General features: G+C 36.4%; 1 protein-coding gene and 2 pseudogenes across 1 annotated transcript; 1 reads left to right on the forward strand and 2 right to left on the reverse strand.

The window, feature by feature from the left end:
* Positions 1–3,527: 3,527 nt before the first annotated feature.
* Positions 3,528–3,646, reverse strand: LOC111744261 (annotated as a pseudogene).
* A 4,353-nt stretch (positions 3,647–7,999) lies between these two features.
* On the forward strand, positions 8,000–8,916 carry LOC105296826 (annotated as a pseudogene).
* A 7,932-nt stretch (positions 8,917–16,848) lies between these two features.
* On the reverse strand, positions 16,849–24,815 carry SPA17 (sperm autoantigenic protein 17). Its single transcript, XM_011367227.2, has 4 exons — positions 24,788–24,815; positions 23,923–23,993; positions 21,851–21,919; positions 16,849–17,166 (listed from the first exon to the last, which is right to left on the reverse strand). The coding sequence occupies exons 1-4, from the start codon at positions 24,813–24,815 to the stop codon at positions 17,023–17,025; spliced, it is 312 nt and encodes a 103-aa protein (XP_011365529.1). The 3' UTR covers positions 16,849–17,022.
* Positions 24,816–27,737: the final 2,922 nt, after the last annotated feature.

The raw sequence follows: 27,737 nt of genomic DNA on the forward strand, positions 1-27,737 counted from the left end.
AACTTCCAAGGGCTCCTGTTGTTTTCCTCCAGCAAAGTTACTACACTTATAATCAGCTGCAAATGGCACCACGATTAAGTGTGTGATAATCTACAGCTATTCTCCAAGACCATCTGCTTTTCGCAAGAGCCAGGAGAGAAGTTAAATGGGGATGTGGTTGGAATCACACCTCTGGCTCTTTCAAGTATTTAATGGTGGCACTAACTCTGTAATTCCTCCAGGATAATGGGTTTGCTCTTGAGTCGCTAGCTTGGTAGGGGATAGCGTGTTGGGGTAGGACAGTTCTAGGCCTCTCTTCTGGCCATAATAGACCCCAGTCTGAGGGCCAGGGAACAAATAAGAAGATTCTTCTAGTTGCTAAGTATGTCTATTTCAAATATGCCTCCTGAAACTGGGAACCATGAAATAGATCCGTGGTCCCACTGGACTTAGATGAAAACTCCATCTTTTACCTGACTTTCATTCTCTAATTAGTGAACCAAGGTGGCATTTCAGGTTTTAGAATCAGGGTCAGTTCAATTCATTTCTTAATGCCTGGAAGAATAGAGCATCCTCAGACTTCCTGAGGGAATACGGCTAGGGTGTGGTTGAACATGTTGCTTGTGATAGATCAATTTTGGCATTCATGTTCTTTAGCAGTTAGACTTGTTCTGTGTCTATAGTATGCCAGGGAAGTTCTGTCATTTTGTTATTACTGGCTGTAGCTTACTGTTGAGATTGGCCAACCTAGTTGACTATTAATACCACTTCCCAAGTGTTCAAACCATGACATTAAATCCTAATTCCCAGTTGTGCACTCATTTAAAAATATTAGCTAATCAAGTCTTAAGTTATGTTCTTAAGCATAACTTCTTGGTCTAAGTGCCTTAGAATTTGCTTAAATACAAGATCATGAAGTCCTATAACCCTTTTAGCTTATAGTCTGTCTCCTCTAGGCCAAGGTCTTATGTTTTACAATCTGAGCTATGCTGCCATTTAACTCTCCTTGAGGATCTGGAAGCAATGAGGATAGTGGAGATGGTTCCTGAGGAAAACTGAATTTCCTTGGCATAGTTATTGAAAGGTTTTTATTCAATGTAAATGGGGTTGCAGGATATTCGGGGAGGCTTAAGAGGATTTGCACATTTAAGTTCTCAGTCTCATCTTTGTCTGCGCAAATGTCTTATCACACATCTTGGGATCCCATTTCTTTCCCATCAATACCCTCAGCTTATTATAAGAGACTAAAATGGAAGGATGTGAGTATTTAATCGAGTTTGCAACTCTGCAACCATAAAAATCATTTTCTAGATTTGGTCCTCATCCATATCAGTCCAGAGACTACAGGAGAAATCTTTTAGAGTTACCATAGAGACTTTCTAATTTTCCACCTGGTTCTGAGTTGGGTATTCAAGCCTTTCAATATGTTCTTTTCCTTGTTTACTCTCTTTGGAGCCATCAGAAGCAGCCAGCTGACTTCACAATCTTTGTGATCACTATTGTCGCCATGGTGACTAAGTACCATAGTCACTTTATTTCTATTGCTTTCCACCTGAACTTCTTTCTTGCCACCACCAATGATAAGTTGAGTCCCAGCGATGGCACTGAATACCATGAATTACCATTATCCCATTTTCTCCTGGAGGTTCGTTGTGTGCTTCTTAAATATGACAGTAATAGAATACCAGAACTCTGTTTTAGGGACTGTTTTCTTGGGCCCTTCTTGATATCTATTATTACATCAGTCTAGAGCCTATAAGGCAACACATGACACACTCAAATAATGTAATTGAAGTAGATTAATAAAGGGACTATTCGTAAAGATGAAGGTAGGGCTGGTAGATTGCATAACTGAGATTAATTCTTCATACCTATCTTTATCCATACCCTTTCATGTTTTCATTATGGGTTGAGTGTACTTTCTTGCTTCTCATTATTGGGCTTGGTCACATGATGTTTTGGCCAACGTAGAAGTGTATAGAAATGGAAGCATGCCAGTTCCAAGCTTAGGCCTTAAGAGGGATCACATGTTTTTATTTGCTTGCATGAGCCCCTGCCACCGTCATGAGAGAAATATACATACCAGTCCAAGAAGGATGAGAGATATGTGGAGCCGAGTTGCTCCAGCTACCCCATAGACCTACGGTGAGAAGCACAGCATACCAAAGCATGAAGTAAAGATGCCCAACTGAGCCCAACCTAAATCAGCCAACTTCTATAGCTGACCTGCAGATCTATGAGAACAAGTGGTTGCTTTAAGACATTGGACCCTGGAGTGGTGGATATGCATCATTAATGTATCGATAACTACCTGATGGTAGGCTTACAGGATCAAGAAAGAAGAAGTTACTAGGATGTGGAGAGAGTAGCTATGGGAGAGGATGTTTAACAAGAGCTGTGGCCTTTGGTAGAGGGATAAACAATCCGTAGAAACTAAGAAGAGGCAAGGGGAATAAATATCATTCTCTTGCTCTCTTATTATCAAAACTAGAAGGCAAAGGAGCCCATTGAGGAAGGCCGTTAAAACAGTTCTCCTAGTGCACAAAACAGGATGAAGGTCTGGAAGGGAAAGTGGAAAATATCCAATACGCTTTGCGTGTCTGAAAACGTCTTTGTTTTATCCTCCTACTTCTATAGTAGTTTGGTGGAGGAGAGAATTCTACTGCAATAATTTCCTTCAGAAGTTCAAAGAAATTTCCAGTTCAATGTAGCTAGTGAGAGGTTTGAAATTCTTCTGATCTCTTCTCTTTCACATGTGACCTGTTGTTTCACTGTCCCCACTCCCTTCTCAATTAGTAGAATCTTCTTCTTTTGGTCCTCAAATAGTCACAAATTTTCTCCATGTGCCTTTCAGTGGAATCGATTTCATCTCTTGCTATAGGAACTAACAGGGTCCTTTCAATCTGGAAATCTATGTCCTTCAGTTCTGGAAATGCTTCTAGAATTATTTAATTAATAATTTATTTAGTTTTCCTGCTCTCCTTTTCATTAAATGTCTAATTTTTTCTCTCCTATTTTCCATCTTTGTATTTTTAACTCTTCTTTTTGGAACATTTCCCCAACTTTTTCCTTCAGTCCTTCTACTGAGTTCTATTTTAATAACATTTTAAAATTTAGATATGCTTTATGTAACATGCAATTCACCGTTTCAAAGTGTATGTTTCAGTGATTTTTAGTATATTCACTATGTTGTGCAACCATCACCACTATCAAATTCTAGAACATTTCTAACAACTACAAAAGAAACTCTGTTCCTATTAGCAGTTAATCTCAATTCCCTCCTACTCTCATCCCCTGAAAATCACTAATCTATTTTCTGTCTCTATGGATTTACTTCTTCTAAACATTTTATATAAATACAATCCTATGTAGTATGTGGCCTTTTGAGTCTCATTTCTTTCACTCAGCATACTATTATTATTATTATTATTATTATTATTATTATTATTTTTAGGTGAGGCAACCCTTGGTTGACCTCACAGATTGCAAGGACCTTGTCAGCTTACAATCCCTTATTTTTAATTTAATTTATTATTATTATTTTTTAACACCTACAGCACTTAGTCTTCCTAGGTGTTCTCCCATCCAAGTACTAACCAGGCCCAACCCTGCTTAGCTCCCGAGATCAGACGGGATCGGGCTTGTTCAGGGTAGCATGGCCATAGACAGCATATTATTTTTAAGGTTCATCTGTGTTCTAGTATGTCACAATACTTCATTCTTTTTTATGGCAGGATAATATTCTATTGTATGGCTATACCACATTTTGTTTATCTAGTAATCAGTTGATGAACATTTGGGATGTTTCTTAATCAGTTGACAGACATTTGAGATGTTTCTGCATTTGGGTTATTATGAATAATGCTGCTATGAACATTCATGTACAAGTTTTCATGTAAACATGTATTTTCAATTCTCTTCTGGTTATACACCTACCAGTGGAATTGGTGGGTCATATGGCAATTCTATGTTTAACTTTTTGAGAAACTGCCAAACTCCATTGAGTTTTAAAATTCTGCTACCAAGTCTGATATTTCTAAGAGCTCTTTTTTTTTTCATTTTCTGAATGTTTCTCCTTTTTAAAAATTCAATATAATATCTCTCCTCTCTGTGGATATCAATGATCCTTTTATTTATTTTTTTTTAAAAAAAGACTTCTTCCCATCGCATAGTCAGTTTCACTAAGTTAACAAATAAAATATTTAAAACTCTGTTTTCTACATTAGAGACATTGCCCAAATGTCTGTGTCTCATAATCCTTGGCTGATCAAGAGTGATTTTATTCAAGAATGAGGAACCAGTAAACTGGTTCATGCTCTCTGGCATATGGATAGTCTTGCTAACTTTGAATTTCAAAGTGATTTGATGGGCTATTTATTGGGAACCCTCAATGTCGGTTATGTAGGTCAGACTCTTCAGAGAAGGCCCTTCTAATAACTCATTTCGAAGGTTAGAATCTTTCTACATGTGCTTGGGGGATGACTGGGAAGGAGGGCTGGAAGTCTCTGGACTCATGATTCAATATGCACATGGCCATTCATAATCTTATTTGAGCCTGGTGCTTCTGTCCTCAAATGGGTCTGCTACCTCCCAATCTAAAGGCTATTCTATTTGCTCTAGATTGTAAACCTCCAGAGTTCTGCTAGAATGGAATGTGGGACAGGTTCCCAGTGGCAAGAGGTGGAAAATAAATCTAAGGATCTCATTGCTTCTCAAGCAGCTTTCACACAGTTTTATTTGTTTGTTTGTTTGTTTGTTTTTGTTGTTGTTGTTGTTTTTAATTTAGCTTTCTCCGTTTACTTCTTGTTCCAAGGCTAGGTGACACTGCTTATTCCCGTGCCTTTTGTGCCTTTTGTGGCACAAAGTGTGTTGGTTCTCAGCTTTTTTCACTTTGGGATTTGGCTCTCCGCATTCTACTAAATCTGGTTAACAGCTTCCAAAATTTGTTTATTTTGTCTCATTTTCTCTTGTACTAACCATGTTTTAATTTTAAAAATTCATTTTTTCTTGTTTTAATACAGTTTTTAGAAAATACAGAATTAGATGCATGTGTTCAGTCTTTTATCTTAACCCAGAAGTCTCCAATCTATCCTTCTAAGTAAAAAAAAAAATCTGGTATTTTGATTTCTATCTGAATTAGTTACCATCTAATCAGGAGACAGAAACCACTATACTTATATTAATAGAATTTAATATAAAGAATTGTTAATCAGGCATAAAAATTTGTTAACATGGTAAATGAAAAAGCTAAAAGAGAAAACCCAGCTATTGTGGAGATAGAAAATTGTAGGACATAGCTACCACTTCTAGGCTTGGAGGAATAAAGAGAAGAAGTTGGACTTACTCAAACTTAGAAACTTAGTGAACAGGCCTCAGAGAGCTGAAACTCAGACCTCTGAGGAGGAGCACTGCGTGGCTGGGGCTTGTGTCTCTGAGGGAACATGAGAAGGCTGGCTGTGAGTGTTGGAAAGCTGAATTCAACTGCTCCTGGACTGAACACATGAGGAGGCTGGCTATGAGTGTTGGAAAGCTGGATTCAACTGCTTCTGGACTGAACTGCTCTGGAATGAGGAAGAAGCAATGTAGAGTTGCATCAGCAGGCATAGGAAGCCAATGGGAAGTTAAACATAAAGGAGCATGTGCCATCCTCCTGCTCCAGCCTTGAAGTCTCTCCCTTTTTGTCAGATCCCTAAAAAGATTCAGCTGGCAAAGGAGAAATGTGGTGTGCGGAGCCCAATCTCAGTGTTAAAAGCCAACTAGAAGATGGGCTTGTGTCTGAGGAACAATAGCTTAATAACTGGTCTATGCTTTTAGCTACTCGGATTTATGTACACCCTACTAAGCGTATCTGAACTTTCGTACAATCACAAAATCAACTGTTTCCATCCTCTTAAAAAGACATTCTCACTCTCTAAAGTGAGGAGACACAAAGTCCAAATAGAAATTGTATTTATGTGTGAGAGATAATCACACTGTATTTCTAACCTATATTAATTACTGATCAAATTCAGTTATAGTCCTGTCTGAATATTCTGTTTCTAAACACTATCTTTTGATTCTAATTATTCTCCTTAGTTTCCCTCAAATGGTTCAGAATTTTGGTTGAAAAGAGAAGGATACTATATATTGACCTTCTTAAACACTAATAGGTATGCTTATCATCAATAAGTTTAGCCAATTTACATTGATTCCCAAGAGCAGTATGAGTTCCAGTTGTTCCACATCATTCGCTTCATATTGTCAAACTTTAAAATATTGCCAATCTATGAATGAAAAATTGTATCTCGTTATTGCTTAATTTACATTTTTCTTATGGGGGAGGCTGAACATCATTTTTACATATGTCTATTAGACTTGGGTTTCCTCTTCTCATATTTTTTGCCCATTTTTCTAATTTTTTCTACTTAATTATTTGTAGGAATTCATTAAAAATATTTTATAAAACATATTTAAAGCATATATATAAGAATAGAGGATAATATTTAAAAATCTTCATGTTTCTACCAGCCAGCTTCATCAGATTGTCTTTTTTATCTTCATTCATTGTCTTATTTGCCTCAGATTTTTAAAAAGAAATAAAACATATATATGCGTGTATAGATATGTGTATATATATATATATATGTATATATATATATATATACACATATATACTTGGTATCCTCCATTCCTCTCACAGTAATCACTATTATGAATTTAATGTTTACCATTCTTATGCAAAGGTTTTATACTGAGTAGGAGTTATATTCTGGATACTAATCCTTTGTTAATTTTATGCATTTTGAATTGCAAATACCTCCTCTCATTCTGTGCTGTGTTTTTCACTTTGCTTATGGTGTTTTTTGATATATGAAAATTTTAAATTTTAATGTGATTATAAATATCAGATGTTTCTTTTATGGTTTGTGTTTTTATGTGATATTTAAAAAAATTCTTTTCCATCTTCTCTGTACTCTTTTTGTGAACGTGTGTCTTACCTCCTCGATAAATGTCTATGTTCCCTTGAGGAAAAGATCATGATTTATATCTTCTTTCATCCTCTACAATGTTAATTCTAGTAACTCCCACCCAGTAGGTCAAAAAGACCAAACCGCGGACAGCATCTTGTCTTCTCTGCATCTCCAGCTCTAGTTGCTGCTTCCTCTAGTCACTCTCTTGTATCCTTTCCTCTCTTCTACTTTTTCTTCATATCTATATTTCCCCTTTCCATTCTTTTATGCAGGACTCACAGGTTTAGAGGAATATCAATTACAGCTGAGAACTATCAAAAATAAAGGGGATTTATCGGCTTATACAAGTGAGAAGTCCTCGGACTTCAGCTTCGATTTGGTAGGTCATTGACACGATCACTAAAGGAACAGATACCGCGTCTTTCTGTGTTTTTCTTCTACTTCCTACTGGGTTAGCTTTATTCTAAAGCTTGTTCTCCTTTGTAACTATGTGAGTTTTTGATGCTTAATTCAGCGTTTCTCACCCTTGATACTAGTGGCATTCAGGCTGGATAATTTTTTCTTGGAGGTGGGGGTGGTCTGCCCTGAGCATGGTGGGATGTTAAGAAGTGTCCTTGACTTCTACCCATTAGGTATTAATAACACTCCCCACCCCCACACTGAGTTATGACAAACAAAAATGTCTGTAGACATTGCCAAATGTCTTCAGGGCAGGGGTGTGAAATCTTACCCGCCCCCACCCCACCCCCCTCCAGCGCTCTTACTCTAATTAGATGGGCCTACAGTCTATGTCTGATCCTGAAACAATGAGGGCCTGCTGGGGATTGGAAAGTGCTGATTGGCTTAAGTCGATCTGGACTTATCTCTAGAGCGGGATCAACTTTTGGTTTGTGTTTATGAAGGGTAGAAACCAAAAGAAAAGATAGGTAGTAGTAGAAAGGGAGAAGGTGGAAGTGATACTGGATAGTCAGGAAATGGCCATCACAGGGGTCTTGGGAGTCTGCCAGTGGCGGCGGCACAGACTTGGGAGGCGGCAGTGGTGGCGGCAGTGAGTGGATTCCTGCGCCTAGAAAAATCTTGCAAAAATGTCTCCGTACCCATCTCTTGGAAACCTGAAGGTAGACAAAGTATTTCAGGCTCAAAGTGCCTTTTTTGCAAACCCTGCCAACCCAGCAATTTTGTCTGAAGTTTCTGCTCCCATCTCTCAAGATGGAAATCTCTATCCTAAATTGTATCCAGAGCTGTCTCAGTACAGGGGCCTGAGTTTCAATGAAGAAGAAATATGAGCAAATATGGTCATGGTCCCTGGAGCACCAACTCAGGGGCAGTTGGTAGAAAGACCTTCCAGTATAAACTAGATGGTGGCTGTAATGGTAATGACTGTAATGGTAATGACGTTGGAAGTTATAGAGCAGAAATTCAGCAAGGGATTCGTGAAGTTGTTTTGCGTAAGGATCAAGACAGAAAAATTGGGCTCAGGCTTGAATCAGTAGATAATGGTATATTTGTTCAGCCAGTCCAGGCAAATTCTCCAGCCTCATTGGTTGGCCTAAGATTCGAGACAAAGTACTCCAGATCAATGGGGAGAACTGTGCAGGCTGGAGCTCTGATAATACCCACAAGGTGCTCAAACAGGCTTTTGGAGATAAGATTACTATGACTATTCGTGACAGGCTCTTTGAACACACAATTACTATGCATAAGGATAGTACTGGACACGCTGGTTTTATCTTTAAAAGTGGAAAAATATCATCCATAGTGAAAGATAGTTCTGCAGCCAGAAACGGTTTTCTCACAGAATATCTGTGAAATTAACAGACAGAATGTCATCGGATTGAAGAATTCTCAAATTTCAGATGTTTTGTCAACATCTGGGACTGTAGTTACTATTACGAACATGCCAGTTTTTATCTTTGAACATATTATTAAATGGATGACACCAAGCATTATGAAAAGCCTGATGGACTACACCATTCCCAAGGTTTAAAAGTCATGGCACAACGGAAACTTCGCTGAACTTCTACAGTTTACTTCTTTGGCAACTTAACTTTATATTATGCACATGAAGTTTTCCAGGAGCCAGAGAGCATATGCGGCCTTTCTGCATGAGGCCCTTCTATCTTACATGATGCCTGGGAATCTTACTGTTTGATCTGATACCATGTTCAGACCTCAAGTTAGTTGCAGCTTTATCCTGGTTTTACAGATATGAAACTTTGAAAAGATTTATTGACTTTCACAGAATAGTTTCTCTACTGGAAACCTAATGCTTTTTACAAGCCATTATCATTAGAATGACTGATGCAGGCTTAGTTTGTGTTAGAACCAGTCACTTTTATCCTAGGTATCAAGTAGTGCTGGTCATATTACTTTAGTTCTATAGTATATTTGCGTTTTAACTGTGTTACCATAGTACATTTAGAATGATTGCTTTTGATAGTTTTTAGTTCTATGGTATATTTGCGTTTTAACTGTGTTACCATAGCACATTTAGAATGATTGCTTTTGATAGTTTTTATTTTAGTTCTCTCTCTCTCTGTGTAGTGCATGTCTGTAAACACCAATTAAATAACACCAGTTTCATTCCACGTAAGCATTATACAGTGTATGTAGGTTGCAAGAGATCGTGTTGATTATCATTAAATTTTGACTACCTTCAATTAATATGCTTGAACTGTCACCTTCACTATGTTAAGCATCTAGAATAAAAGCTAAAATGTAACTATTGCTGCCTTTCTAAAAACCACGATGCAGTTCTATATTAAACTGAAATGTACACTAGCCTAGAACAATTTAATGGTACACTGAGCTGCAGCATAGCTGCTTAGTTGCATTCCAGATTTTCTGGTCATTGTGTAATGGAAACTTCCTCCTTCTAAAAGTTATTGGTATCATTTTCTGAGAAATGAATCACTGTATATTTAATGTAAAAATTCTTGTACTAAGTAGGATAAACTTTTGACTCCCTGTTTTTATCTGTAGATTAAGTGGGATAATACCTAATTTTGATATTTTTCTCTTACCATTATGTAACCTAGCTACTTAGGACAGTCATAGAATGTTGTCCTGATAATTTGTTCCATTTTCTGACTCCTCCCTGCAAACAAAATGGCATCGACACTTTATCCTCATTTTTCCTTCATTTTGGTTTATGCCTATTCTAATTAAATATGTATAAATAGAAGTTAAAAAAAAATGGCCACCACTGAAAAATCTGATATAAGGCTCAAAGTGGCAGCTAAGTGACCATTGCCACTCTACTTCAAGAGACACACACAGAGAGAGAAGAGAGCGAGAGAGCTAGAGCCAGAGTGAGCGAGCAAGTGAGAGAGAGAATCTCTAGTGTCTTTTCTTATAAGGGCACTAATTCCATCATGAAGATCCCAGCCTCCTTACCTCATCTAAACCCAACTACCTCCCAAAGGACCCTTATCCAAATACTATCATATTGGGCGGTAGGGCTTCGACACATGAATTTTGGGGCAGACACAGTTCAGGTCATAGTATTACTATTTGGAATTTTGGTAATTATAATTCATTTAGAGAAGAAATAGAAATGCATATTTTTCTGTTATAGAGTAGTCCCAGATCAGTAGGTATGTCCATCACTGAATTTTCATGTAGATGGCATTAGAGAAAGCAAAGAATTTTTAAATGTGCAGATATGTCAGAGATTTTCAACTTACCTATGATAGAGCAGGTTCCTGGGAATGGTTTTTGAGACCAATGGTTTTGAGAGTTTGAGTAGAGGTGGTTTTTTGAAGAGTAAATTTGGGAACACCCGTAGGGATGGCAGGGAAGCAGGACTAGATAGAGGATGAAGTTGAATTGTGATAAATACTGTGGCTGAGAGATGAGCTGTCCCTGCAGAGTCGTTTCAGTCTGAGGTAGGGGCCAAGCCAAGCCCTTGTACCATGGCAGTGGCTAGTCATTAGATGCAAACTGTCTCCTGGGAGGGTGAAACCCAGGATGAGGCAGCTCCTTAATGCTGAAGGCAATTTCTAGCAAGAAAGTTGCCTTTAGGCCTGAAATAGAGGGGAGTGGGATGGGAGCAGCACACCATAGCCTTCACTACATTACCGAAGCAATCTAAAAGCAAGGGACTCTAAACTCATTATTGGGATAGCACTGCAGTGATCATGTTTCCCTTCCAGTGGTCATGTTTCCTTAGTTTGCTTGTTAAGTCTCCAGGCAAGCACATTTTCTATTGTTTCAAGGACTTCAAAAGCAATTTTTTCCTGATAGATCCCAAAACTGGTCTAATGCCTGTTTTATCAAACTGAGCCCTACTTTTTGGTAATAAAATGCCTTAGTTCTTGGTTAGAAGCCTTTGAGACAGGTGTCTTCAGGGATAGAATAATGGCAGACTTCACACTTTCTCCATTACATCTGACCCTTTGGGATAGTATGTTTACGTACTTTCTGTGGTGATCTCTTGGTCTTGAAGTGTTGACAATCTTTTGCCGAGATGATTGGTAATGAGCATGAAGCTCTCAAGGTTTAAGTTACAATAACATCACCACCAAACTTTTATTTTTTGGCTCTACACAACAGACTGCTTACTCCCGAGTACATTTCATTCACAAAAATAGTTTCACATTCTGAAGTATTGTATCTTGCCTGTTCAGCCTCTCTGAGAGCCTCACAGGCATAAATAATTGTCAATCCCAGTGGCTATATTTATCAAAAGAACTTCAGCTCGGAAATGAATTTATTCACATCATAAATTGATACAAAATGGGTCATCATGATATGTTCCTTACAGACAGATGAATGGGAGAGGGAAAATTGGACTAAAATTGAAGAGCCAGAGTTCTAGTTCTACATGCATAACCTGATCTTTAGAATTATTCTCAAGCCAAGAGAACTGCATGTAGGAAATTCATACCTGGCTCCTGGATACCCTCCTCTCTCTCCCATAAAACAAGAACAGGGGAATCATTTTACAAGAGAAAACCCACAGTTTGAAGAAAATATGATACCTGGTGAAATGTCTCTAATTGTTAGAAAATTCAAATTGTTTGGAAGACTAGAAAGAAACTTACTGGGCTAATTTTATTGAGAAATTGTGGAAGTCATTATTTAGTTGTCTTGAGGACAATAACAGAAGTGAAGGATGTTCTAAGTTTAGAGGCAGAAGAACAGCAATGATTCAGATTCTTATGGGTTCATCTCTCACTCAGTGACATCGACAAGCTCCTATCACAATGCAAAAGAGAGCAGGTCCCTGCAGCTTATGTTAGATTAATATTTACTAAAAAGGACTGATTGATGATTTTGACCAAAAACTCCTTTTTTATAGGTACACTATTGATAAGAAAGTCTCTTGAAAAATTCATGTTCACAAATTCACACTTAGCATCCCACAGAGCAAATTTGGCATGTATTTTAAAAACAGTATAAGTTTTTTCCTGCATGATTTTTCACATTCTCCTAGACCCTAAAGCTCTTTCTTTTTGGAAAGTCCCCTGTTTGCAATGCACAACTGTACAGGGCACCATTAACATTGCAATTATGTAGCAGGCTACTCAAAGCTCCACATCCCTATGTTAACTTCTCATTTGCTGTTTTAACCTTTTCCTTTCATTCCTGAGACTTCTTTAGACTTTTGTTTCAATAAACAATTTAATAAACAGTTCAGTGTAGTGAGAAGCCATATGGTGATTAGAGTATTGTGGTGAATATTTGTTGGTTACCTGCCCAGCACCCACTATTCCTTCCTCCTGACAATATTACTCTATTTCTTATAAGGGTCTTCCAACTTTCTTGATTTTCAGCCTGGTTTTTGGGGCAGAACTGACCTCCTACTCCAGAGGCAAGTTCTCATGATAGGTACAAGCTAATTAGCATATTCTTTTCCTCTGGTCTCAGATGATTCCTTAAGCGATGGATGTATAACTCAATCGAAGCTAATTGGATGGAAGAAGATATTTGTTAGGGTTCCACCCACTTCTGTATGAGCCACTAGAAATGATTCACTCTTTCCTGCTAGGTGTAAAACAGATACTAGGCAGTGAACAAAATAGTAAATATCTATCCGCATGAGGCATACATTCTAGTAGGAGGAAGTGGGCAGAAAACAAGATATATTAGATGGTATTCAGAACCGAGGAGAAAAATAAAAAGATAAGAGAAAGGGGTTAGAGAGGTAACAGGAGGCAAGATCCACATAGAACTTTGTAGACCATTATGAAGACTAGTTTTTACTCTGAGTGAGACAAAAAGCCATTGGAGGTTTTAAGCAGAGGAGTGACATGATATGATTTAAACTATAATAGGACACTCTGGCTGCTATATTGAAAGGAGAAAAGGGTAGAAGCACGGAGACTACTTATGACAGTTATGAGGCTTTAGTAAATTGAAATATTGGTTCCAATTTGTCACGCCTTTTAATAGAATTAAATCTAGAGAGAGAGGGGGAGGCATATAGTGAAAGAAATTGTAGGTGCAGCTTTTGACACATAGAGTTGACTAGAGTCAAAACTCACAAAGTTTTTAAGAAATCTATAAGCAAGAGCACTACCAACAACTAAATGAGACTGAGGATGTGCAAAATGTAAACAGATCTTTGGGCTCCCAATTTTCTACAGTCAGGAATCAGGTTGAGAAACTCACTTATCCATATTTCATTTTCCAGATAACTATGGAAGATGATGGAAAAAATGATTTCCTAGATTGTAGAACCAAGAGCTATGGAGAATAGACTGGAGAGTTATTCTTAGGGAGGAGAATGAATGCCTAATCATGGAACATTATCCCACCTTCCCAGATAGAAAAATCTGAACACTTTGCTCAGTGGGATTTAATAATTGTTATGGACCAGTGACTGCTGTTTGCTTTCCATTATTCCCTTTTTGAACGAGAGTATTTTGTGTGTGTGGTTATATTGTCTCTGTCCGTCATTTGTTGTATGTTGGGTGTGTTAGAAGAAAATACTTGGTCTTTTAATTTACATCAACAAGAGCCATATCTGGACCTAACGTAGATCCCAAATTTCAGGGATTTGATGGAACTTTTGGGGATCTTGGGATAAGAATGAATGTATTTTGTATATTTACAAATATACAAATAATTCTAATTATGAATAATTATGACGAAGAGAGCAAACTGTAGTAGACTGACTTATTGGTTCTTCATAATTTTTCATTGCCCTGTGTTAATATTATATATATATGTGGCCTTTACTATGGTTGCATGGTGAGCAGTGTATTTCCTCACTTATTGACTTTGGGCTTGGTCAAATAAATTTCTTTGGTGAATGGGTTGTCAGTGGAAGAATAATGAGCAAAAGCTTGAAATATTCTTCCATTTTGGCTTTTGTGATCACCATAAGAGCATGCCTTAGATAGCATTTCAGCATGGGCTCTGAATAGGACACATGAAACAGATATTAGTTTACTCTTGGGCTCACAGCCTGAAGCAGACCTTCCCCAGCCAACCCACACACTCTCAGCTTAGAGCGGACCTGAACTTAATCTCGAGCCTGGAGTCCAGCCTAGCTCAGCTAAAGTACTTCTGATCCATAGACACATGAGAAAAAAATAATTTGTTTTAAATCACCGACTTTGGGATAGATTGTGTAGCATTAATGTGTCAATGACTGACCAATATAAAGGTAATTGCAATAATTTACGAGAGATGATGGGAACTAGGACCAGGGTGGTCAGATTCTGGGTATATTATGCAGACAGAACCCACAGGTTTTGCCGATAGATTATAATGGTGTGTGAGAGAAAGAGATAAATTGAGGATGAATTCTAGGTTTGGGGCTTGAACAAATAGAAGAATAGAATGGTCATTTTCCGAAATGGAAAAAATGGGGGAAATTAAAGATTTGAGGAGTAATATCAGGAGCTGTGATCAGGAGTAATAACATGTTATTTGACATGCTAAGTCTGAGTTGCCTACAGACATTCAAATAGGGATGTTAAGTAGGCAGTTGAATATACAAGTTTGGAGTTGAAGTGGAGGAAGGTCCAATATGTACAGGTATACATCTGGGAGCAATCAGTGTGTAGATGGCTTTTAAAGCCATGAGACTAGATGAGATCAACAAGTAAGTGGGTTACTTGAAAAAGAGTCCAAGGACTGAGCCTGGGTATACTTTAGCATTTAGTAGTTGGGGAGTTGAAGAGTTACCAGCAAAGGAGACTGAGAAGGAGCAGGTGGAGAGATAAAAAGAAAATCAGTGTTAATAAAGTATTTTCCAATGTGTTGTTATACCACATCTATTCTTTCCTACCTTCTCTTCCTTTTCTTCATTTACCAAAAACACCACCACTAGATGTGTGTGTGTGTGTGCGTGTGTGTGTGTGTGTGTGTGTGCATGCGCGCGCACACACTGGAAAGCACACTGTAAATTACTTAACATATATAACATTATTGAAAAAACTAACTGGTATCTTTCTTTTTCCCTGGGGAAAAAATCTTTTTCTCTTCTGGTCTTTTTCTCAGGACAGGGAAGCTAAATCTTTGCATTAATTCTGGGTCCCATTGATAATCCCCAAGTAAGATGGCTTTTTTTGAGGAGAAGGGGGGTTGGAGGCTGGTGCTTTGAATGCAATAGGGGAATGAGCAGCCAGAATCCTGGAGGAGAGTTGATTTTTTTTCCCCGAGCCTGGGAGAGGGAGCAGTTAAAGATGGGAGAAAGGGGTTCAGTGGGTATTACAAACGTTTGTTTAGCTAATATGCAGTTCTCTAATGCCAGTAAAGATCCTAAAAGGGGGATGAATGCCCAGCAGTGAGTGGATATTAAAGAATGCTACAATCTTGAAAGCATCGGCATAAATCATCTGTATTTGAGAGAATACTTGGGTGAACTTCTTTTGTGGAACCTGATAAGAACTCAGTGACAAGGAAAGGTAATGGGGTACCTGAAATAACACTGCTTTGCAGAAAGAAAAAGTCTGAGCTAAGACAAAGATCTAAGTGCTTGCAGTAGACCACTTGTTATACACAACATACGGCTGGTTTTAGAAGCTCCTCCAGACCAAGCCACCTAGGCATATTATTGAGCTTTGGGGAACAATGGGCGGTGTGACTGTGAACTGAGAGGTGTAATGCTAGAACCAAAGCTTGGGACATCACAGCAGTGCAGATGGGTATCTGAATCAGCCAGGACATTACATCAGTCTGCTGGACTATGCTATCTCATAGTAGAAGGCAACAGCATTAATTAAATGGAAAGAATCTATTTTCTTTCCATTTTCTTTTGGCCTAAGACATGGATCTTGAAGTTTCTTGAATATTCAAGAGTTGGGAGGCCTTAAAAAGGAGAGACTGAACTTTTTAAAAATAAGGCACTGGGGCTTGATGATTTACTAAAAAAAGTTTGTGAGTTTGTGATGAAGATATTACCATTTACACATTAAAGAAAGGTGGGAAGTTTTAGCTAAAAAAAGAGTATTTATGATGTTATGATAGCTTTCGGTTTTTTCAAATATGTTATTCGTCTTACTCTGTGTCATTCTGAAGAGCAGGATAATTAAAAAAAAACCTGTCAGTTGCATGAATGTAAGAACAAATATTCGTTTCTAAATCCCAGCACATGAATTATGCTCAATACATTTTTAAATAAGTGATTGAATGCAGGCATGATAAATGAAAACTTACAGGGAGGCAGATTTTTGACCCAGCTTATCTTGCTAATAATTGGAGTTATTCAAAAATTAAATGAACTACCCTTGAAAGGCAGTTAAATTCTCTATCACTAGGAGTGAAACTGGAGCTAAATGACTATTTTTCAGGGACATGATAGAAAGGATTTATTCCTTGGGAAATGATTAGACCACATAACCTCTGAGATCTCTGAAAACTCAAGATACTCCAGTTCTATAATTCTAAGTCCATGGGTCTCTATACATGGACTTGGGAGAAGTATAAATAAGACTTATGATCTCAGAGAAATCTTCAAGAGGCATGTGTTCAATGGCATGTTTATTAAACAAATGCTCATGACAGATTTTCACAACAGCAACAAATGTTATTTCACTACATCAAATCTCCCTTACTAAGAAAAAAAAAACGACAATCACAACAAGGTTGATGGATTTGGATTATTTTTTCATGTTTCTGGGGGGCAAAATCAGTCTCCTCACTTGTTTTCCTGTGTTGTCTCTTCTTGAAGATTACCTTTTTTCATTTTCTTCAACTCTTCTCTGGCTAAGTATCCCCGGAAGACTGCTTGGATTTTTACGGCAGCTTTCTCCTCTTTTTCTTTATCTTCTTCAGAAGATTCCTTCATGGAAAGGAGAAAAAGAGACTGTAAACATCCCATACAGTATTTTGATGCCATACAAATAGTGCACAAATTTAATCGATTTAGGCATGTAACAATTGAGATCTGTTGCTTCCCAAGGGAATTTTATATATTCTCATGTTGTATATGTAGCAAATGGTAAATGCCAAAATAGCAGGTATTTTGTTTTGTTATTCTTTAATATGTCTCTGCAATAAATCATCATTGCCAACTTTTTCTCCCCAGAATATCTCCTATTTAACAGTTTCCAAGCAGTAACATTTTTGGAGGGGTGGGGAGGGGGATAAGTAAGAATCCTTGAAGCATAGCTAACCAAAAACATACTTTTAAAGTCAGAAAGTGCCAGAGAGAAGTTCATTTGGTCCAATAGTGTCAGTTTTAACATGCTTGGTTTGACTTTCGTATATAGCTTCTTTTTTGTTTTTGTTTGTTTGTTTGTTTTTGTTTGTTTGTTTGTTTTTTTAATTTAGGTATAATTGACAGTGAAATGCATAGATCTTAAGTGTATAATTCAATAGACATACAGCTTTTAATATATATTTTTAAGTTATAAGTGATACATATTCATTTAAAAACTTAAATATCACTGGTAGTAAAAGTTTTCTACCCCTTCCCAAATCCTACCCCTAAGAGGTGACCATTATTATAGGTTGAATGTATATATCCTTTCGAAATTTCTCTATAGATGAAGTACTCATATGGGTACATATATGCCTTTTCATTTTAAAAATGAGATCACGCTATTCAGAATGTTCTGCAACTACTTTTTCCAGGTAATAACATGTCTTTGTTCTCTTCATCTATGTTATTATCTAGTGTATAACACTGCCCATTCTTTAAAAATTTTAAAAAATTTTTCAAGTTGACATTCAGTATTATTTAATATTAGTTTCAGGTGTACTGCTTAGTGGTTAGACATTTATATAATTTATGAAGTGACCCTGCTGATTAGTGTAGTAGCACCTGGTACTATACATAGTACAATTGCTGGGTCATAAGGTAGTTCTCTTTTTAATTTTTTGAAGAACTTCCCACCTGTTTTCCATAGTGGCTGTACCAATTTGCAATCTCACCAACAGTGCACGAAGATTCCCTTTTCCCACATCCTCACCAACACTTGTTTTTTAATTCGCTGATGATAGCCATTTTGATAGGCATGAACAGGGGACTATTGATTCTGCTGAAACAGCCTCCAACAAAGAGGGAGGGGTGTGGCTGGTTGCCCAGCTATGAATATGCCTCTGGCAATTTAAGGGTTGGGTGGGGTAGGGTCCCAGGGAGTCACCAGGGTGAAGCAAGCAAAGTTCACCAGACCAATGCAGATTCAGATTTGGCTGTGTAGGGGGAAGGCTCAACACAGGCAAGATGATGCCCACTTGAGCACTGCACAGGAAGAGGGCTCAACACAGGGTTAATGGTGGCTGTCCCTGCAGCCCGAGCCCCAAAATCAAACAACTCAATCTTTCTCTGTATGTCTCTGGCACCTCCTCAGCTGCTATCCCTCTGCTGAAGCCTGTGAGCAAGGGAATCTGTGTGTGGGCTCTTTAAGGGGATGTCTGGGTTTCTAGCACTCTTACATCTCACCCAGATGGTCAGAATCCCCACTGATTTTTACAGCCATATTTTGTGAGGCCTTCTCTTCCTGGCACTGAATCCCTGAACTTGAGAGCACTGGTGTGGGGCTGAAGGCCCTCACTCCTCCAAGGAGATCTCCACAGCCAAGGTACCCCTTCTGTTGCTCAACTGCCACATGCAGATGCAGGGCCAGCCCATTTCATGTCTTCGCTCCTCCTACCAGTCTCAATGTGGCCCCTTCTTTACATTCTCAGTTATAGGAATTTTGTTCGGCTAGTCTTCAGATGGTTCTCCAGGTTGATTGTTCTATAACTCAGTTGTAATTTTAAGGCGGTTATGGGAAGAGGCTAATACAGCATTTACATACTCTGCCATCTTGTGATCATACCTGCCCATTCTTTATTTAATGACACCATTGTATTACTTGTATTGATGGACTTTGATTTATTTACAGACCTTTAGGTTGTTCACCTCCCCTCTCACCTTATCATAAACAATTAGGTAAAACTAGCTCTTAAACTTTTAAAATGCAAACAAAATGGCATAAAATCCTCTGAGATGATGCACCAATATGGGCAAATGAATTATTCTGAAGTTGGAAATCAATGGGATCTTAACTCAAACTCATGAAAATCCATGTAAGGGCATCGATTAAAGATGTAAGGAAAAACACTTCCTCCATCTTCCCTGACCTCCCACTGTATCTTATGCCAATGTTAGGCTGACTGAGTTGTATTAATATAATTCTGAAATAATTTATAAAGCTTATAGGGAAAAGTTACACCCTATTGGGTAGGAAGTAAGGTGACGAAGGAAAGCTGTGCCACTGGGCCCCCTGCAAACCTACTACACAAAGCTACTCTACTAAGACTGGGAGACATAGCAACCCTACCTAATATATAGAAACAAACACAAGGAGACAGCCAAAATGGGGAAACAAAAAAGCCTGTCTCACATGAAAGAATAGAACAAAGCTCCAGAAAAAGACTTCACCAAAATGGAGACAAGCAATATACTAGATGCAGAGTTCAAAACACTGGTTATAAGGATGCTCAATGAACTTAGGAGAAGAGTAAATGAACTCAGCGAGAACTTTAACAAAAAGATAGAAAACATAAAAATGAAGATGGAAATCATAAAAAAGAATCAATCAGAAATGAAGAATACAATAACTAAAATGAAGACTACATTAAATGGAATCAACAGTAGACTAAGTGAAGCAGAGGATTGAATCAGAGAAAGTAGCAGAAAACACCCAATTGGAACAGCAACAAGAAAAAAGAATCCCCCCAAAAAATCAGGATAGGTTAAGGGTCCTCAAGCATTCACATCATAGGAGTACCAGATGGAGAAGAGAGAGAACAAGGAATTGAAAACCTATTTTAAGAAATAATGACTGAAAACTTCCCTAACCTCGTGAAGGAAATAGACATATAAGCTGAGGAAGTGCAGAGAGTCCCAAACAAGATGAACTCAAAGAGGCCCATGCCAAGTCACATCATAATTAAAATGTGAAGGTTAAAGACAAAGAGAGAATCTTAAAAGCAGCAGGAGAAAGGCAATTACAAGGGAGCTCCCATAAGACTGTCCACTGATTTCTCAACAGAAACTATGTAGCCCAGAAGGAACTGGCACGAAATATTCAAAGTGATGAAAAGCAAGGATCTACAACCATTTTACTATACCCAGTAAAGCTATTCTTTAGAATCAAAGGACAGATAAAGAGCTTCCCAGACAATTAAAAGCTAAACCAATATTATAAGAAATGTTAAAGAGACTTCTTTAAGAAAAAAAACTTGAAAAATACAAATAATAAAATGGTAATTACTACATATCTATCAATAATTACTTTAAATGTAAATGGAGTAAATGGTCCAATCGAAAAACATAGGGTGGCTGAATGGTTAAGAAAACAAGACCCTTACATATGTTGCCTACAAGAGACTCACTTCAGATTGAAAGATACATACAGACTGAAAGTAAAGAGATAGAAAAAGATATTTCATAAAAATGGAAATTTTAAAAAAGCTGGAGTAGCAACACTTATACAAAATAGACTTTAAAACAAAGGGTATAGCAAGAGACAAAGAAGAAGCCAGTAATCCCATTTCTGGGTATTTATTCGAAGAAACCCAAAACATCAATCTGTAAAGACATATGCATCCATATTTTCATTGCAGCATTATTTACAGTAGCCAAGACATGGAAGCAACCTAAGTGTCCATCAATAGATGAATGGATAAAGAAGTGGTACATATATAAAACAGAATATTACTCAGCCCTAGAAAGAATGAAATTTTGTCATCTGCAACAACATGGATGGATCTAGAGGGTATTGTGTTGGGTGGAGTAAGTCAGACAGAGAAAGACAAATATCATATGATTTCACTTATATGTGGAATCCAAAGAACAAAATAAACAAATATAACAGATACTCATAGATACAGAGAACATTCTGATGGTTGCCAGATGGGAGGGGGCTAGGAGGTGGGTGAAAAAGGAGAAGGGTTTAATAAGTACAAATTGGTGTTACAAAATAGTCATGGAGCTGTAAAGTATAGCATCAGGAATATAGTCAATAATATTGTAATAACTAAATATCATGTCAGATGGGTACTAGATTATCAGGGTGATTGCTTTGTAAGTTACATAAATGTCCAATCATTATGTTGGAAAGACCTGAAACAATATTGCATGTCAAGTGTAACTGAAAAATAAAAATTATTAAATATATTTAAAAATTGCTATAAAATATATAAACAATTAAACAACACATATTTTTGTTTAAAAAACAAAAAACAAAAAAACTGAGTTCTGCCTGTTCTTCCTCTTGGGGAGATTTTTCTATCTGTTGACAATCTCAAGAAAAAAGATTTTATTTTTAAGGGGAAGAATGACTTTCCTTTATAAGAGGCATGTCTAAAAATGATCCACCAGTTAGTTTATCATGGATATTAGTTATCTAGAAAGCAAAATCATAATTTTAGCTATATGGATAACAGACTACATTCATATTTAGAGTATAATTTTAAACTGAGTGATATCATTCTTCCTAGGAATCCAATAGTACATGGAAAATATAACTTACTAAGGCTGTGACTGGCATCTCTTCTTTCACAGATGTCTTAGAGTTTTCCTTCTCAGGTGGTTCTTGCTCCTAGAGAGAGGGCAGAGGACCAAAGAGGCAATGTTTCCAAAACAGTTAAGTCTTAGATCAAACTGCTTACAGGCAATTAAATATTACTTTAAGTTATTGAGAAGTAGCGGGAATTAAATACAAGGAAAGTAGGTTGGAAAAAAAGAAATAAATGAAAACTCTCAAGAGAATATGCATAAGTAAATATTAAAGACTAAGGAACTGGTTAAAAAAAAGTTTGTTCTTTTGCTTTTAGAATATATGTGACATTGTTTTATACTAAAAACAAACCACTGTCATATATAAAAATTGATAAGATGCTGTAATGAATCATGAACAAAGTATAGAGAAGAAGTGCCAATAGTTTCTAAAATAGAAACAAAATAAATGTCATTATGTTGCATAGTGTGAAGTCAAGTTGACTTTAATGAAGTTTGTAGATTAAAAACTAAGTCACAGTTATTGAAATCTTCCTCTAAATATCACATTGCTAATCCACAACGTATGGAAAGAACGTCCTTAATCCATAAAACAGAAAGAACATATAAGCTAATCAAATAAAACCTTTAAAATTCAAGAGAAGAAAACACCTGAAACGGCTATATGACACAAATATTTTTAAATTTTCAACATTTTCCCTTGATTTCAATAAAACATGAACACAAAGAATCTAGTTAAATGGAAATAAACAGAACACCCCCATATCTGACAGGCACAAATGGGTGAAACTTCACTTTTGAACTCATGGAATAATGACAGATATTTCCCTAGGAAATTCCCCAAATCTACTGTGGAACATTATCAAAACCTGAACTGTGTTAATTCCTTTTAATTCAAATGTCTGTTAGTGCTTTGTGGCTAATGTTTTATCACAGTTGTCTAGAGTGGTGCTTTCTTAGACTTTAATGTACCTACAATTTACTTTGAGGATCTTGTTAAAATTCATCTTCTGATTTGTAGGGCTGGGGCAGGGCTTGTGACTGAATTTCCACCAAGCCCAAGTTGATGCCAGAGATGCTGGATTACCACACAGCCTTTCTCAACCAGTATTCCTTATCTGGACCACACAACACAGAATATTTCGAGTGACTATTGTCTCAGCTCTCCCAAGGATGGTACATAACTAGAAGCATTCTAGATACAAAGGAGAGACATTGATTCCTTATGTGCAATGTATGCCTTCAGCTTAGGCCTTAATTGTTTTGAGGAACCCTGGTTGAGAAAGGCTGGTTCTAAGAATGCTACTAAAGAAAAGATAGGTTCATCCTCTGAACGGATAAGCTTTTTAGAGAAAACTCTATATATCATTACCATCTTTAATTCTAATTGGTCTTTTGTAAGATGTCGGTGATAATGGAATAACTGGACAAACTGTCCAATTCATTAATTCGACAAATATTTATTATCTGCTACTTTCAAGTACTATAATGCTCAATAATATTTGAAGAATAAATGAGAGTAATTATTCTATAACTATCATGCACATTCTTCCTGTTGACCGTTTTTAAATTTAAACTATGTATCTGTATGCGATTCAGATATTTTAGAAGTCAGAAAGAACAGCACAATTAAAAAGGTTTAATAAGAAATAAGTCAGATAGGAAAAAGCTGAAAACCACATATCACTTATATGTGGTATATAAATCTAAAAGCAACAAAAAACCATGACAAACAAACTCATGTGGTTACCAGAGGGAAGAGGGGGAAGGATAGAGGTAGATATGAATAAAAGGGATCAAATATGTGGTGATGGAAAGAAATTTAACTATGGGTGGCGAACACACAATGCAATATATATGACATACTGTTGAATTGTATATATATGACATACTGTTGAATCGTACACTTGAAACTTATTAGATTTTGTTGATCAATGTCACCCCAATAATTTATAATAAAAAAGGTTTAATAAGATATTTGTGATGCCTCTCACAATTTTCATGATTCTGGGGAGATCTCAATAATTTCTGTTTTGGAGACAGAGAGAAGAAATAACCAAATCCAATAGCTTCACAGGACCATACCTTGAATGCATGGTTGTTATAGAAGCGGTCGTCAACCTTAGTCCCCCATTCTGCTGGATCAAAGTTGGTTTCTAAATAATAAAAACATAATTTTAGATTTATTTTGAGTTCATTAAAGTAAATCTAGAATACTAACACAGAGAAGTTTTTTTCTTTTTTTCAAATCACAGGTTCGTTACTGCCAGTTGAAAATCTTACTGATATTGTACACAGCCTAGCACTGAAGACGTAACCAGTGTACATTAAGTATATGTTGATGAATTAAACATTAGATGAGCCATTGGGTATATTTAGAAAGGCAGTAAAAACTGTAATTGCTGCCTTCATAAAATTTATAATAAAATGGGAGAGAGTGGGAGAGTGAGAGCGAGGGAGGCAGGGGAGAGGGGAAGAACAAATGCCAAGACTTAAATGTAAGTATAGAAACTTACAAACAAATTAGCAAACACGAGAAAAGGTATACAAATAAATTCTAAATAGTAAGGAAGTTTAGAAAAATGAAGGTGAGGAGAGGTTTTTTTTTTTTAAATGAAGCATATTATATAGTCAGTTGACATAGACAGGGAGAAGTATTTACATTTAAAGATAATTTTTCTTTTGCTTTTAAATATGAAGAACTTCAACTTTGAAAGTAGAGAATAATATAACAAATTTCCATGTGTACATTACTCAGATTCAATTATTATAAACTCACGATTTATCTTATCTAAAACTTCACTCACTTTCCTGCCCTTTCTTCTGATTATTTTGAAGCAAATCCTAGGCATCATATTATACTATCTATAGATATATATTTCAGTATACATCTCTAAGATATAAAGCCACAATACCATTATCGCCTAAAATACTAACAATAATTCCTTACTATCATCAACTATCCAAATTTCATCCATTTTCTAATATTTTTTAATTTTTTTACTGTTGGTTTGTCCAAGTCAGGACCCAAACAATGGGCACATCCAGCCTTTTATTATGTCTTTTTAATCTCTTTAAATTGAAAGCTCCCTATCTCCCACTCCGCATTTTTCCCTTGCAATTTATTTGTTGAGGAAATTAGGTCATTTTCTTTCTTTGGAGTTTTCCACAGTCTGAATATTTTGGATACCATTCCCATGATGATTCTAATAAGTTCCTCTGCTTTTGAATTTCCTGTAGACTGCTAGTTACATCTATAGTTCAATATGATTCAGGTTTGGCTTTGTTCTTTTGGCAAGAGTATGGGTAGTGCAGTATAATTCTATCAGCAGATGTATAATATCTGGTTGTCTTTATAATTTTTATGGGCCCATTACTGATGACTGCTTAAATAATTTCTTTAGAGGTTGCAAAATGATAATGTTCTAATTTGGTCATTGGTTCTTTATTTCTGGAGTACCTAATAAAGAAAAACTTTCCTTCATCAATTATTTGGCTACCCTGAAATGCATGCAGTTCTTACAGGAAAGGCAGGTTAAAGTTTTGATTCTTTCCTTTCATTTACCAGTTTTCAGAATAATCAGTTGGTTTCTTAGGACTCTCTCAAGGAGCTTTTTTATTTATTTCTTATTTATTTTTTATTTATTTTTTATTACAAACTCAGGAATGTTAAACGAGTTGAATGAATTTCAATCTATTGCATTTATTATTCTTATTGATGCTCTCGTTGTCCAAAACTGGCCAGTAGGGACTTATTCAGGGGCTCAGATGTCCTTGAGTCTTTTGGAAACAGCTCTAGTAATATTTGACAGTTTCCTTACTTTCTGGTATGGCAAGGTGTTCAAGCTCATCCTGAAAATTTTAGGAATTATTTAACAATTTTTAAATTTAATTCTATCTCATAACTATTTTAAACATTTATAATTTCAAGTTCGAGATGTATTCAGAGAAATTTAGCTTCTTGTTTCCTTCACTCGGTTCTTTCTCCCCCAGAGGTAAATGTTATTTTTAAAGATTTATTCTTCCATTAAAAAAATATAAATGAACACTTCTGTATTCATATCAATACCCCTTGTTAGATAATTAGTAGCATACTAAACACATTTTTTTCCACCTACTTTAACTTTTTTCACTTAATATATCAGAGATTTTCTTCATTGTTTTTATTTTAATGCTATGTATCATTCCATTGTGTGGATGTATTCTAGTTTATTCAATAAATTCCCTATTATGGATAGTTGGTTGCTTTCTCAAATAACAATGCAATGAAAAAAGTGAGGAAGTGAATTTCTGTATCAAAGGTTAAATGCGTACATAATTTTCATAAATATTGCCATTTCCCCCTACGTGGGGTTGTATCGTTTTGTTTCTCCTCCAGCAACGTGTATGAGTGCCTATTTCCCCTTAGCCCTGCCTAGAATAAACTGGCAAACTTTTGGCTTTTGCCAATCTGATGAGTGGGGTTGCTGGTGGTGGGTGGTGTTACTTCAGTGTAGTTTTGATATAGGCTTCTATTATCATGGGTTAGTCTGAGTATGTTTTAATATGTTAAGGGCCACTGCATTTATTTTTGTGTGAATTGTTTGCTCATATCATTTGCCCAGTGTTTTTACAGGGTTGTTGGTTTTTTCTTCACTGTAAGCTCTTTATTTATTAGGTTTACTAACTGGTTGTGATATAAATTGCAAACAGTTTTCCCGTTTGTCATTTGTAGTTTTATTTTCATTATGAGAATTTTCGTCATGTAATACTGTCAATTTTATTCATCTTTTCTCTAATCGCTCTTAGATTTTTAAAGTAATTATAGGTACTTAGCTAGGAAAATTTTTTCCACTTTTATGTGATAAATTTATCCATGTTTTCTTCTAGTATTTGTATGGTTTCATTTAAAAAAATATTTAAATCTCCAATCAATTTGGAACTTATCCTGGTGTAGGATGTAAAGAATAGATCCAATTTTCTCTTTCCATCTTTATCACGACACCATTTAATAAAAAGCCCATCTTTTCCCTAGCAATTTTATTTCATATACTAACATGTTTCCTGTCACATAAGTAAAAATTAAGACTAGTAATCACTGTAAGGAAATTCTTGCATTGTGTGAGACTGGCCTAGAGGACTTTATTCTTCCCTTTTGAAGAGACTTAATTCTAATACTTGTATCAGTTGGATAATTCACCTTTGGTTTACATGAGTTAAATGGGTGTGGTGCTTAACATTGTTTCAAATAGTTTCACCCATTTTTTTTTTTTGTAGTTAGAGAACTAGTATTCTGAGACCATTACTCTCAATCACTAATTGTTTTAATTGTCATGTTTTAATTGTCATCATCCAGTAATGATGACTCAAATGGTTTTGTAATGGGATGTTTCTGAGGTCTAAAATTACTTATAAATTTGTAAAACTGAAGTTGTAATAACAAAATTAAATTAGTGTTCATTACAATTCACCTCTTACCTTTTTCAGTGGCACTTAAGTTTCAGATTGTGCAACAAATATTCACAGTGACTGGATATGGAAAAGACCAACAGGATTCAGGAAACTGGCAGAGACTTTGAGCTCTGCCATGGTAGAGCAAAGACGACAAGGGGATAGAGCTGTGTAGTATGTATGGGAGTTGTTTCAATTCAAGCCTTGTGGTAGTTTTCCACCCTTTATAAAGTGATTTAAAATGGAACGTTTATTTGCTTGTGGCTATTTCTAGTCACCTTTACCACTCTGTTGGAAGTAATGATAAAAGTAATGATAAAAGCCTATACAAAATGGTTGTTCTAATGAGGAATAGGTTTTTAATAAAAATAGTTGTTCTAATGAAGAATAGGTTTTTAATAAAAACTTATAGCTATGATATTTCCTATTTTGACCACTGAGTCAGGTCTTGATAGTCATGAACCTTCAAG

Source organism: Pteropus vampyrus, unplaced genomic scaffold, assembly GCF_000151845.1.
Source record: "Pteropus vampyrus isolate Shadow unplaced genomic scaffold, Pvam_2.0 Scaffold130, whole genome shotgun sequence".
Taxonomy (NCBI): Eukaryota; Metazoa; Chordata; class Mammalia; order Chiroptera; family Pteropodidae; genus Pteropus; species Pteropus vampyrus.

Bases quoted from the DNA above. Each gene is read 5' to 3' on its own strand.
- SPA17 (XM_011367227.2), bottom strand. From the start codon at position 24,815: ATGGATGAAATTTGGATAGTTGATGATA. The intron at 23,994-24,787 runs GTAAGGAATTAT...TTTATTATTTAG, and splicing joins AATTTGGATAGTTGATGATA to AAACCAACTTTGATCCAGCA. The intron at 17,167-21,850 runs GTAAGTTATATT...CTTTCCATGAAG, and splicing joins AGATGCCAGTCACAGCCTTA to GAATCTTCTGAAGAAGATAA.